This window comes from Abrus precatorius, unplaced genomic scaffold, assembly GCF_003935025.1.
Source record: "Abrus precatorius isolate BTA unplaced genomic scaffold, Abrus_2018 Scaffold8, whole genome shotgun sequence".
In the NCBI taxonomy this organism is placed as follows: Eukaryota; Viridiplantae; Streptophyta; class Magnoliopsida; order Fabales; family Fabaceae; genus Abrus; species Abrus precatorius.
The window spans coordinates 3,092,504-3,107,369 of NW_020874428.1; the positions used below are offsets into that span (position 1 = coordinate 3,092,504).

A 14,866-nucleotide genomic window follows, 5' to 3' on the forward strand; every position below is an offset into this window, starting at 1 on the left:
CCTCAAATTTTATCCCTCATCACGCTTTTCCTTAAAAGTTGAAACTTTTAAAATATTTTCTTCCCTTCATTTTTTGTTTCATTTTATTTATTTCTTTTTTGGGGTCAAACTTTTAAATATTTTTTTTCTTAGAGATATGGCCATAGTCGTGGACATGTCGGCCCAAAGGTTAAAGCCGTTAAAAGGCTTTTGTTTTAATCATCAAAATTTTTCTTGACCAAAAAAAAAATCGTCAAATTATGCTTTTCGTCGTTATCGACTTAAAAGTTGTAGCGCATGCAAATGTTCATTAAAGAGTGAAAGTTACATCTGAAGCTGTTAAGAAGCAGTTTGAATTTGAAGTTAAATGTTTTATTTATTAAGCAATTTTATAATTGTAACAAGTAATTTTTCCAGTATTGTGTAAATTAAAAGGGTATTTTATAATCTTTTCTACGTAAAATAATTATTATCTTTTAGTATTAGATAGTATTATTAGTGATTTATTTAAAAAGGTCTAAATATTTGTAATTTTTAAAATATTAAAAAATTATAATTATTAATTTTAAGAATGTATATTATATCCTCTCAAATTTACAAATATCATAGAAAGTACATATAAATATAAAATACGATATCATTGATTATATAAAAATAATTTTAAGGAAAGTAAATAATAATAATAATAAAACTATACCTCAAAAATGGGTTTGTGCGTAGCACAGGTATAAACACTATGCATAGCATGTGTGATCGCATATGTTCTTTACTTTGGACATGTATTCCTTTTTATTAGTTTTGGATATTTTAAGGGCTTGTTAGGTCTTTTTGTTTTATGGTTTAAACCTTCCTCGGGTAGAAATAATTAAATCTTTTATTCTCACAAAATATATCTTAGTTTGTTTCACGTTCATTTCTTTCGTATAATATAAACAAGCTCTTTGTTTTGTTGTCACCCCTTTTATGATTTTCTATGCATTGCAATGAAGTGTTTATAACCTGAAAAAATCACACTTTTTCGCTAAAGAGGTTAGCAACATTGATACAAATAATTTTTTAGAATTGTAGAAAAAAATACTAAATTATTACTTTAGTCTTTAATTTTACAATTCTTCTTAATTTTATTCTTAAATCATTAAAAAATTTATTTGAGCCTTTATATTGTTTAATTATATATAATCATGCTAATTCTTATAATTACTCAATATCAATAATAATTGAAAAAATCATGTATTTGAGATACACATATCACTTTCTAAAGTTTAACAGCTAATTATTAAAATTTGTGTTCAAATTCACCTATCTCACAAAATCATCATAAATTTGTCATATTCTCTCCCATATATCTTAAATTTTTATCCATGTCCATTATCTAACCTTTAACATCGGCCCAATTGACACTTTATATACAAAAAAATATTAATAATACATTATTTTTAAAATATTACTTGTAATTCATTTTTTTATTTTTAAAAAATTAATTTATGAATAAGTATTTTAACATTTTAAAAAATAGACCAATTATGAAAAAATGTGTTCAAAAGTGTATCCGAAAGAGTATCTTATGACTATTTCTCATAAATTAGTATTTAATGTGTGATGAGAATAATTTTATTATTATTGATGCCTATTAATAATAAGAACTAACATGATATATTTCTAAATAATTCAAAAACTAAAATAAAATCTTTATTAAACTATGGAGGAAACTGAAAAGGTGTAAGCTACCCATGCTGTAGTGATAGTAATTGCATGCCCGAAGGAGGAGACCCCAAAACTGTCAACTTAGACGCATTATTATTTTCCATTTTAATTAAAAAAATCTATGATTAATTTTCTTAAAATTTGATTAAATGTATATTTAAAAACATATTAAAAATTCTATAAATATGAATTTAACATAAAAGTTATGACACTAAACTAAACCTAGATTCATATATGAATTTAACATATATAAAAGTTATAACATTAAATTAGATTCATATGCAATTTAACCCGAAACCTAACACAATAAATTTCACAATCCACTCCGGTGTATAAGTTCAAGAACATCAGTGATGATAGTATATATTTGGAAATTGACAGCATAAGTGTAATGCATTAGGCGTTGACCATTGAGAGTGTATCAATATTCTATAGAAACCTGAAATCCAATTACCATTTGTGTCTCTAATCAAACCACCAAAACCTCCTGTAAGTGTGGTTTGAGTCTTAATGGCTGTGAAAAGAGAGTCCAAAGTATCACTGGTGAAGTGTACCAGCTTGGATGATGGAGAGAAATGGGTTTGGTCAAAGCCATGGCTAGTGTGTCATGGTTTGGTTGGTAACTGAAAAATGGAAAGGGTGGGGAAAACAAAAGGAGGATAGAAAAACGCCTGAGACCTGTAAGTGGTGCATAAGAAAGTGATGAAGCAAACCATGTAATGCAAGGTTTTGAGAACTGCCAAACAAAGGAGCAAGCAGGGAATGCCTAGTTAAAAGGGATCGAAAGTCTCTTCTGTTTTCCATGTTGATGTTGCTTTGATGGCTCTCGTGCAATTCCTTGCCACGCAAACAACTGTGACAATAGTCACCCAACACAAATGACTTGTTTATGTAACATTTCATTCTTTTTGTCTTATCTTTAATGGCAATGCAACACTTAATGCCTTTTCTTCCTTGTCATAATTACACTCATCTAATTATACTTAAATTTTGAATCTCTTGGTTTGTTTAAATTATTTCATGGGATAAATACCTCATCTTAGGTGAACATTAAGTTAGACATCATATTAACTTTTTGTTTAATTTGTATAGCAAAATCCTGTTAGTCTATCTAAAATGTGGTTATTTACCTCACGGGATAATTTAGACAAACCCAAAACATATATAATTTTTTTAATAAATAATAGGTGTTATTATACAAGAAAAATATATAAAATAAGAAAAAAGTGTAACTTTCAAATCAAACAAGATCTAAGTATAATTACAACTAATCTAGAAAGAGCTGAATGTAATTATATCTTTTTCTTTTCTGGATTTATTTATTCAGTGGTGACGCTGGAGAAAGCATTAATTGACAATGGTTGCATGGCAAATTTTGATAAAAGTGGCAGCGGATGTAGGGGGTAGTGATGCTTTCAATGTGGTTAGTTGTGAAATTGGATCTTAATTCTTACTTTACTGAATCACAATATAACCTCTTCAGTTTTTATTCTCTCTCTCTTGTTGTCCTGGTGCTAGACCATAAAAGATTAAATATGGTGGGCCTTTATAGTTAGCGGTGGAAATGAAATTAAGAAGTATACTTGTGCACTTCATTTTTCTGATATGTGAAGTAGGAAAGAAAAGAAGAAAAAATATGTCAAATAATATGATATAATAGATAAAAAGATTGTAAAAAAATAAGGCGGAAGAAAAATAGAATGTTATGTAATCACTGAATTAAGAAAGTCTCTTTTCTGAAAATTCCAGCACCATTCCTCAGCAGAGAGATTTTTATTTACACCTGGCATAAAACTACCCTCTTATACGAAATCGTGTTTTGTATAATTTTGAGTTTCTCTTTCATTTTTTTAGTGTATTCTTAAGATATATATGTAAAAAATATATATAAAAAATAAAAGGGATAAAAACGATGCTTCATACTTTATGCTTGTGAGAAGGACACTGTTGAAATAAGTATTGAAGACTAAGTAGTATTTACTATCTTCTAAAGTTACAAGGAAGCATCTTAAATGCCCAAGAGCTGGATGGAAAATGCATGAACATAACCTCTAATATTTATTCTACCTACTGTCATGCCACTGACTTCATCCAACCACATAAATGTAGCTTTAAATTGGGTTTATTTCCTGGTCATATCTGGTGTATCTCTATTATCTATCATTATCATGTGAGACTGCAACCACTGAGCTTGTACTCAACAAATAAAACCTTGGTTCTATGGAGAAAAGAACAGTGGTTTTTCCTTTTCCTATAGCACTTTCTTGTCTTTTTATCTTCTTTGCTGCTTCTTCTTTTTCTTCTGGTAGCCTAGTTTTCAACTTCTATGCACCTTCATGCCCAAATGCTGAGATTATTGTAAGAGACACGGTCAGATCATTCTGTTCTGATGATCCTTCAATTCCTGGAAAGCTCCTTCGCTTGGTTTTTCATGATTGCTTTGTGGAGGTTAGTATAATATTAAACTAAGAAGCACTTTTCATTTTCAAAACATGAATTTTATCGTTATGATATAATATTTCTATGTTATATTAATTAATATTAATTTTATACTATGTATTATAAGTGTGTCGTATCTATGATTTTTAAAATTTGTTCATTTATAATTCATGTCTCGTGTCGTATCTGTGTTTCCTAGCTATTAGGCCTACACTTGTTCTCTTGCACTCCATTATGCCTCACAGTTTGGGAAAAAATCTTACTCGGAATGTGCTTTCTTCTGTTCTTGTTCTTCCTTTTTGTGATGGGAAATTCAAATGGGTTTGAAGAGGGGATTCAACTATGAATTGATGTTTCATAATATGTAGGGATGTGATGCTTCTTTGATGCTACAAGGGAATAATACAGAACGAAGTGATCCAGGAAACAGGTCTGTTGGAGGATTTTCAGTTATAGAATCAGCAAAAAGAGTCCTTGAATTCCTTTGTCCAGGAACAGTTTCTTGTGCTGACATAATTGCATTGGCTGCTAGAGATGCTGTTGGAATTGTAAGTTATCATCATCGCATTGCTGATACTCTTCAACACTGTATTGACATGTCATTTCGTAAAGTAATTTTTTGAGGGGTCTTGAAAACAGGTTGGTGGTCCTGTGGTTCTAATTCCAACAGGTAGAAGAGATGGGAGGGTTTCCCTTGCTTCAAATGTCAGACCCAACATTGTGGACACAAGTTTTACAATGGATGAGATGATTAACCGCTTTTCAAGTAAAGGGTTGTCTTTATTTGACCTTGTCATCCTTTCAGGTGCATTATCATTCCAAGGGATTTTTAACTATATTTGGCATGCTTCTCTTTATTTAGTGTCATTCCTTTTATTTTCAGTCTCTTCCCCATCCCTTTATTATTATTAAAATTAAAGGGGTAAATGAAATGACCATGAATTTCTTCATGTTCGAGGTAAAATCTAATTAAGGCATAAAGCAAGACAACACATGTTAGGTAGGAAGAATTGAATTGTTGATGCTTTGTAGATAAGAACCTACTCACCACATTTATTAAAATTACTATTCAGCAGTAGGTGGTTTGTTTTTCTTCCTAGATTTTAAATATTCAAAAACCAAATATGATTGGCATAAAGATGTAATAATGTAAAAGATTGAATGATGCTTTAATACAACACTAAATGCTACATAATGATGCTTTGACCTTGCAGGAGCTCACACCATAGGAACATCTCATTGTAACTCATTTAGGGACAGGTTCCAAGAAGATTCAAAGGGGAAACTGACACTCATTGACAAGGCTCTTGACAGTAGCTATGCTGAAGAGCTAATGAAAGAGTGTCCCTTAAGTGCAAGTCCATCTGTGCAAGTTAACAATGATCCTGAAACATCTATGGTCTTTGACAACCAGTACTATAAAAATCTTATGATGAACAAGGGGTTGTTAAAGTCTGATTCTGTTTTGTTAAGTGATAATAGAACAAGTAAATTAGTGGAGGACTTGGCAAATGATCAAGAGTTTTTCTTTGAAAATTGGGGCCAATCTTTCTTGAAGCTCACTAGTCTTGGAGTCAAAACAGGTGATGAGGGTGAAATTCGAATTTCTTGTGCATCAACTAATGCATAAAAAAGAAACATGTAGTGTAGCAACCAAGGTTCGTTAAGCATAGATGTATAATGGAGAATAAATGCCACCTAAATAAATTTTATACCATGTAAAAAAGCATATGCAGACGGCTTAATTGTGTTGACCTGCTGCTGTCTCTGTTCTTTCTTGATGTCTGTTTTGTATTTTTTTTTTATTTTTATTGATGTAGCATAACAAATATTGATTTATATTAAATAATGCAAATATTTGAAGCTATGTATACTAGATATTGGTCTATTTTAGATAAAATTCTTAATAAACAATTCTAAATTTAAGTGAGGTTACAGTTTGGTTCTTTAACTTTATTTTTATTTAATTTAATCTTCTAAATTTAATTTAAGTTTTATTTTTGTTCTTTAAATTTTTTTATTTAATTTAGCACTCTAAATTATTTCTTTGTGCTAAAGATTGCTGATAATTTTTTTTTATCTTTCAATTTTTACTGGTTCAGAGCATATTTTAGTATTTGACATTGGCATGGGTTTATAAAGATGATTATTAATAATAATAAAACATAAATATGTAATATTTGATAAATGGTAATGTGTTGACATTGATTGTTAGGTATTTACAGTAAAAATAAAAATGAGTAGTCAGTTTGGAATGATTTGTGAAAAGTCAAAGAAGTTTTCAGTGATGATTTGAAATATTTTTACAAGAATTTAGTAGTAACATTGATTATTACATGAGTAGGGCTTGTGACAATAAAATAGTACCTATTAGGATTGACTCTAGCTGTGCACATAAATCAATCAACTTCATGAGTATTTCTCCATTAATTAAGAGTTGATTATTTTGTGTAAATGATTTTCTACTAAATACTACTGTTCCATGATACTTCAAATAGAAAAGATACCGATATGAATTTTTTTGCAGTTTTGAGGTAAACTGCAGAACTCACAGTGTTTTTTTTTTTTTTTTACTTAAATAAATTTAAATAATTTTATTAAAAGGTGTTGTTAACCTTCTATCTTAAATAATTTTACGAATCATTTATTTTATTTATTAGAAAAACCCCATTGAGGTCAACCAACCTGAACTTGGTTGGAGTAGGGCCAATGTTCAGAAGAGTTGATTCCACAAATTAAAATAGCAACAGATCATCATTGGTATTTGAGTCTATCTCCTCTTCCAGTAGAGATCAATGATATACATACCAAAGAGATCATCAAACATTATTTTATAACTAAAAATCCAGCTTGCCCAGTTTGGCATCTACCTCTGCAAATATTGTTTTCAAAAGACAATAAAAAATATGAATAATAAAATGGTAATCCGCATTGTAATGTCAGCAGCATTGATCCCTCAAAGTTAATGCCCCAAAACATTGGTCATGATTGAAGAATCTTCACGCAAAGAAATAATGTTATTTTACCCTTTGATTCTAAAACCAAACTACTAATTTTTTTTTTAAAAAAAAGAACCACCTTTATTCATCCATGATTTTATCCCTTAAATCCCAACCTGGAAGAATCAAACTACTACATCCACATTGTATATTCAAACTACCATTCATTTGTTCGAAACCAAATTCAATTTGCTCAAGTTCAAACCAACTTTATAGATCGCAAATGCCAAATGGTGTCTATAGACATTGATTGTAAAATTAAAAAAAAAAATTTACTAAAAAGTTTTATTAATATATTCTATTATAATTTTCATACAAATATACTTTCTAAAAAAATCATTTATTTATTAATCAGCATCATAGATTGATTAATATGACTTATATTGTTATGATCTGAAATATCAGAAGCAGCTTAGGACTTTATGATACCTTTTAACTACAACATAAAAGAGAACAATGGTGTAAAGCAAGGAATGTCCAAGATTCATGGCACCCATTATTTTATGCTCTCACCCTTTACAGCAACAGAGATTCCAAGCACCACATATACGCACTCGTCTTTTCATCATCCCAAATTTCGCTTACTAAGGTACCTTCCCTTCCCCATTTCATCAAAAGTGCTCCAAACTCCAACCTCAAAGTAAAGCTATCATAATCCCTCATAAACTTTTAGTTCACCGGTAAAGATGCACACTTTAAGATTTTACAATGGTGGTTCAATTATTGATTTCTAATTATGTATACTTGTTAACAAGTTTCATTTTGGACAGATTTTAATTAACTTCATAATCAATCTATTCACTTTACCAACACATCATCGAGGGCACCCTCGTTTAATGTAGTCAAAATTTGTACAGTGACCATGTGACACTTCAAATAAATTGTTGGATAAATCGATATGCATCCATTTAATGATTCATGTTACACTACGTTATTCAATATAGATATTTTGATTAGAGGACTTTTTAGCCCTTTCAATAATTTTTTTTCAGAAAACATTAATTAATATTTTAGCGACAATATTAAGAATTAAAAGTAAAATTCTTTTACTAAGAAATATAAATGTTATATTCTTCTTATAATTTTTAATAAAATTTTAATTTATTAATTCTTTAATATAAAAATATTTTATACTTTTAATATATTTCAGTTTAATTAAATTAGCTATCTGAAAACCCTCTTGGTATCCTATGTTCCAGTCTTTATTCTTGGTATCTTGATTAGAATATTTAGCAAACTAAGAATTATTTTTCAATTACATCTGTGAAATGGGGAATTAAACCCAAGAAATGTTGTTTTTTTTATATAAAAAACAAATTTAAAAAAAAAAACTTTATCACTAAACAAATATCTAAGCATTCAACTCGCCGTCGTCAGCAGACTTATGGTGATTCACCTTGGCCAATCCAACCCCACGCGGCACAGGCGGCGCGTGCAACGAATCAACAACAAACGCCGACGACATTTCCATTTGACAAACCCTAACGGCACCGATCAACCGTTCCGGCAACTCCTCCTGCGTCTGCGCTTCCACAAGAAACCCCATATCGATGGTAACGGCGGTTACGTACCCCAACGCGAGGTGCAGAATCGCGTTTGCGATTGCACTGCTTCCAATATCAACGTCGATTTCGAAGTAGTTAGAACCTCTATGGTAATTGCACGTCAAAGCCTTCCCCAACAAACACGCGGTATAATTCCCCACCGCTTTTTTCACGATCCAGGGTCCCTTCACGATCCGATTAACCAGCTTGAACCGTTGGTTCCTGAACCCTTCGTCGCCATTAACGAACCGGTTCAGTAGCGAACCGGTTTGAATCGGTTCTTCCGTTGCGAAGTAGAACACCGCGCTGTGGTACTCCTTTCCGCCGGGAATCTGAAGGTTCATGGCGAAGACGAAGCTCTTAAGGGACTGACCTAGGGCTTGTGATTTGCGGAGCGCGTGCATCACGCGGTTGTCAGCGCGTGAGAGTACGTGGTCGAGTTTGGTACTGGATTTGAGCCAGTCCATGCCGGCCGGCGAGAGGAGGTAGTCGCCGGCGGGCCATTTTTGTCGTTTTGTGAAGTAATTGTTTGAACGGAGAGAGAAGAGATCGCCCGGCGGCGAAGCCCAGCCGTTGGTTCCGGCGTGAAGGTCCACGTGGCGTAGGGAACCGCCGGCGATTGACTCGGAGATCCAGTCGACAATGCCGCCGGCGGGATTGGGACCGGAGCTCCGGCGTGTGTTCGTCGGCGGGGACATTTGTGGAGCATCTGTTTGCGCACTGTGTATAGAAAGAACTGAAGTGCATTTAACATGGTGTGGAGGGGTGTTTTAGCAAAGGATAAAATGAAGGAGGGGCGAGGAATGAAAAAAGAATAATTAGAAAAGAAACCCTAATTTAATGAAATTACAATGGAGCCCCTATTTGCATATGCCAACTATTAGCCCTCGACGATGCCTATTTGCTTTTACTTAGGAAGTACTATTTGAAAATATTTGTTTGCTTCAAAGCTCAATTATTAGAAGACTTTTTATATTGAAATAGGATGTTCATAACTCCACAACAAAACTTTTTAACACAATAATGAAATTATTTGCTTTAACAACTATAGAATTTTGTTTAAACATTGTAGTAATTCAAGGAAGAGTTGGAAAAGGATCGAGCCAATTATGCACCATCACATCAACTAATTGCCAAATTATTGTCATCATTGGAAGCAGTTGAACTAGGTTCGAAGGTTAATCATTTTTAAATATTACTTGCTATTATATTTATTTATTAATTTATAGCTTTATTAATGAAATTATTAATTAAAAAAAAAAAGGAATGATGAAATGGGAATAAACAGAATAAGAAAGAAGCACAAAGCTGGGAGTGGGAGCAAGGCATGCATATTATTATTGACAAAGCTTGCACCTCTTTTATTTGTTTTGAATTTTTAGATTTGAATTGCTGCGTAAATTCAACACAAACTTGTTATTTGAACAACAACAAAAGAAATTATGACAGATAACGTCATATTTTTATTTTATTTTTTCAGGCTAAAATCAAATGCCACAATATTTAGTTGTCAACTTCTGTTGTTTAGAAAACATTTCCCTATTCAACGATACGCATTGAAGTCTGGGGTGGGCGCAGTTCAAACACCTGGAAATCTTTAGGACCTTGATGATGTTCATGGCGACACGTATCAATCATAAAGTAGAAGAGTGCATGTGAAGAGAATTTGTTGATAAACACTTGATGTGATGAATAACATTTTCTTAACCACAACTTAAAATTAAAGATCTGCCTTTTGTTTAGTATAAATTGACTTTTCGAAAAATGTAACACAAACTATATATATAAGCTGAATCAGTACATTTTTAAACCTTCGTACATGTACAGTTTGGTATGCTCTAGCATTTTCTATAATTTAATTAGATGGCTAAAAATTTTCGTAAAACTTTTTTATGCTCAAATAAAATTAATAAAATCATATTAATATAATAATCATGAAGCCAACGATTGCAATTATGGAACAGCTTATCCATAGACACACTTGGAGCAGCAAACCGAGAAATATTTTAGTAGATTCACTCAGTAAAGTCTAGAGATATTTGAGAGGACCAAGTTAATTTATATTAACTAAATAAATTGTTATACATAACTTCTTTTTAGACAAACTTATAATAGATTTTATGAAATTTTATCAGTCCTCCTGTCTTGTGTATATATATATATATATATATAACATAGTAATATTTTTTTGTGGTTATTTTTGTCTTGAATTAGTTTTTAAATTAAAAAATGTTCAAATAAAGAAAGTTAATCATAAGGGAGTATATGATATAAGAGGAGGATTCGAATTCATACAAAAATATATTAAAAAATTCTAAATTATATCTAAAATTTAATTGAAATGCACTAACAATTTTTTACAACCCAGCCATAAATCGTTATATAAGAAAGAATCCTTGACTTTTGTGATAATTAATATAAAGATCATACTGTATATTTAATTAGTTGACAATGTGAAAAACGTTTAAACTGATGATGCTTTAAAGTTAAAATCAAAATTACATACAAGTATTTTTTTTAATATTAACTAACTTATGTTAAATATGTGCTACTCATTTCTTAAAAAAAAATTCATGCTTCATTGCTTGATATATAGAGTTTGTTAGTAAAAATATAATGAAATGAATCATATTTTTTAATTTATAATTGTCAAACAAATTAAATTATTTTATATGTATATTCATATATCATATAAAATGAATATTTTAAATAAAGCCTTACAACATTTTACACATCCTCGCCTGTTTAATACCTTTCTGAGAACGAGGTGGCCATGTCATTATATTAGTCTTTCAAATATTTTACCACTAATTTAGTCTTCAAATATTTAATCTATCAACAAATTAGTCTTCCAAAACCTTAAATACCACCATATTAATTCTTGTAAAGAGTTAAAATGGTGAAAAAAAAAGGAGTCTAATTTAGTGACAATTAAGTGCATGGTTGGATTGAGTTTTAACAAACAATTATTTTTTTAAAAATGAGTTATATCAAACATAAATTATATCTTTGAGAAAATAGAAATATATAATGTCAACATATTAGTCCTTGTAGAAGAATAAAGCACGTATTATAGGGTTGGTTTTATGGACCGTATGGGTCCAATTCTAACCTTTTTTTGTCAACAGATCCATCTTGATAGAGGGAGTGTTATTCTTTTATCTATCTCATTCTACTAACCCTTTGTGGGTAGTAAGATCTATTCGAGCTGAATAGCAAGTTTCTTAATTGGATCTTCATTTTTGAGTCTTGTACCAAAAGAAGGGATATAGGTATAACTACTTTTCAATAATAATATTACAACATTTACATGTTCTCATTCTTTTAAGTGCTTCTTGTGGTTTTGAATAGCATAGGTTCCTGAATCATGAAGGTCAATTCTACTTATCATTATAATCATCCCAATCACCAAGGTCAAATTTAGAGTCATCCGAACCACTCTTTTGATAGGAAAAATGAAAAACTGGAAACGAAATACACACTATCAAAAAGCATCGAAGTTTTTCTTTTACCACACGATTGTTTCTTTAGTATCTCCGGCCAATACTTGTGACATTCAAATTTCACTTCAAACAGCTACATATAAGTTAACCAAACTTCCTGAAATACAATCCAATATAATCGACTGATATTGAATGGCACTGACTCATCTTGCACTACTCGAAATAAGTCATACAAGCAAATATTATTGAAATATTCACGCACAACTATAAAACGTTAAATTACTAACCCCATAACTGCAACTGAAGTTCATTATAAAAGTGATAACAATTGCATCATTACATAATGCATACCCTAACAGATACTTGTTTTGGTGACACTTGCATTACATCAGAGGACCGGCTTATCGCTCATTTGTTTCCAAATTTTACTACATATACTCTACGAAGGTTTAGCAATCCCTTCCCTTGGCCATCACATAATCCCATAGTCAGAATTTAAGTGAACGACAAATATATCATCCATATTTCCCATTATCTATAAGCACCAGGCAGTGCCGGGTATAATTTGTGTGAATATCATTTGTGTATTAACTTGTACACGCCTACCTTAAAAATGCAACATTGACAAACCAAGAAAGATGAAAACTAAAGGAATAACATTTCTCTGTAAGCACAAAGAATGCTAGCAGCATACTTCTAACAACCTCTTTCTAACATACTCTTTATTAGAGGTTGAAATTTATTGAGACTCATGAAATCAAGCATATGACTAAATAGGAAATGAGACACTTAATTTTATGAGTCTCAATAAAGTTTAACCAGCAATGTGAAGAGTGTATTAGAAGGTATGCTTCTAGCATTCCTTGAGAAAAGGTTTATAAACCTAGCTAAAATCCCCAGATATTCACACAAATTATACACCGTGCTTCACTACAGACATCCAATAATTTAAGCGATGCCTTAGTTTAAGTCAAAATTTAATAACAGAGAACACACTCATTGTCTCTCCTAAATGTTTACATACTCTAAGCACAAAACTAACATATGAAATGAACTCAATTACAGCCTGACCACATTCCACATAGATTATTCAATTCTAGAAAACATACTTGCCCGGGGATTGTGTCGAAGGAAGCAAACAGCATCTTCTATAACACTAGTACTCAAAAATTAAAACAATCAAAACACCAATTTCAAAAATTCAATCAGCACACAAAATTCAGGTTAGCAAGTCACCATCTCCAACAAAAATTTAAACACAACATCAAAACAATAGAGGATTTTATTATTTTAAAAGGAGAACAAAACGAAACCACATTCAGCACTGTTATACAAGAAACAGAGAATTTCTATCCTCTGTCAACGATTATCTGAGATTTAACAACTTAATTTGCACAACATCACACAATTTCAAAAAGCACAATCAAAAACAATTTCACACAAATTCCTATCTAAATCAATAATTAAGTAAAGAAAATAGCTATTTTCGATAATAAAACAGGATATATTATATAGTTTACAGAAAATGAAATTAAATGAATACATTGTCGTAGGTCAGTGAGCCTTTCTTCTCTGTTGTTGCTGTGGTTGTTGTTGATGCTGTTGTGACTTGTTGTCAGTGGCCAATCTGTAAATCCAATAAACCTAAAGCAAAGAAGAAGAAAAAATGGTTACATAATAGAGAAAGAAAAACAAGAAGAAGTGGCATTAGATTAGGGTTACCAAGGCGAAGACGTGAACTGCGATTAAAACAACGACCAACAAAGGCACTGCATTGAGGATCCATGGATGGTCTATCGATTGGGACTTCGCCATTGAACACAGGGAGGAATTCGGGGTTTCGATTCGATTTGCAGCAACACGGTGTCGTTTTACTCAAACACGGATCCAACGGTTTTGTTTTCCATTTCGTAGTTACCACTGAGAGCGAGACTGTGAGAGTGAGATCTCTCTCTGTCTGTCTTGCCCGAACGAACGTCTCTTTCCCCTTACATCCCCCAATGAATCCGCTGAAAAATATTATAAAAGAAAAATATCTAATTTTAGTGGGAAAATTACAAATTAGTAAAAACCTTGGGTGAGGAATAAAAGATGTGGTTGGTCTTATACTACAATGATTTTTTGACTAAAAAAAATACAAATTTATGTGAACAAAAGCAACATAACTAAGAGGATTAAAAGAGATTTGTAAGAAAAATTTATTAAAAAATTTAATTATAAATAAGAAAATATTATTAATATACCCTTTTTGATTTTTTACATTTTACTTTTAAGCAAGAGTCTGCAGTAGCTTCAAAAGGAATACTTCTTTTTACCGTATTTGTTTTTGTTAGTCACGTTACTTTTTTTTCTTTACTTTTGAAATTTTAATTTTAAAAGAATATTTAATATATTATGGGATTAAATCCTCAAAGTGATGTAAAAAAAGATAATGCGAAAAAAATGTAAAAAATAAATTTTCTTTAGAAGTTGTCTTTTGTACATATTTTAATTATCAAATAATTGAAATGTAACTCCACAATAAATAAAAGCTTTGTTTAGAAACCATTTAAAAAATTGTATTGAAACTACCTTCTTACAAATAATATCATAATGAATAGATAATGAATAGCTACCAGAATTAGTATTCTATTCATATTTTTGAACTAGTATTTTTTTTTCTAAAGTGGCGTGGAAGTCATACGATGAGTATATTATGATTCATCAAACTTCTAGTATGTAACATTTGTAAACTATTTCCAAGTTGTAAATAAGCTTA

The 14,866-nt window shown here is 31.0% G+C and overlaps 2 protein-coding genes across 2 annotated transcripts; one reads left to right on the forward strand and one right to left on the reverse strand.

Moving 5' to 3' along the window:
- Positions 1-3,903: 3,903 nt before the first annotated feature.
- LOC113848229 (peroxidase 46) lies at positions 3,904-5,752 on the forward strand. The gene is made up of 4 exons (XM_027477644.1): positions 3,904-4,131; positions 4,491-4,670; positions 4,762-4,927; positions 5,337-5,752. The coding sequence occupies exons 1-4, from the start codon at positions 3,904-3,906 to the stop codon at positions 5,750-5,752; spliced, it is 990 nt and encodes a 329-aa protein (XP_027333445.1).
- A 2,597-nt stretch (positions 5,753-8,349) lies between these two features.
- On the reverse strand, positions 8,350-9,378 carry LOC113848120 (protein ENHANCED DISEASE RESISTANCE 2-like). Its single transcript, XM_027477509.1, has one exon. The coding sequence runs from the start codon at positions 9,361-9,363 to the stop codon at positions 8,473-8,475; it is 891 nt and encodes a 296-aa protein (XP_027333310.1). The 5' UTR covers positions 9,364-9,378; the 3' UTR covers positions 8,350-8,472.
- Positions 9,379-14,866: the final 5,488 nt, after the last annotated feature.

Coding starts and splice junctions, on each gene's coding strand:
- LOC113848120 (XM_027477509.1), bottom strand. CDS start 9,363: ATGTCCCCGCCGACGAACACACGCCGGAGCTCCGGTCCCAATCCCGCC.
- LOC113848229 (XM_027477644.1), top strand. CDS start 3,904: ATGGAGAAAAGAACAGTGGTTTTTCCTTTTCCTATAGCACTTTCTTGT. Junction 4,671..4,761: donor CTAGAGATGCTGTTGGAATT/GTAAGTTATCAT, acceptor TCTTGAAAACAG/GTTGGTGGTCCTGTGGTTCT. Junction 4,928..5,336: donor TGACCTTGTCATCCTTTCAG/GTGCATTATCAT, acceptor TTGACCTTGCAG/GAGCTCACACCATAGGAACA.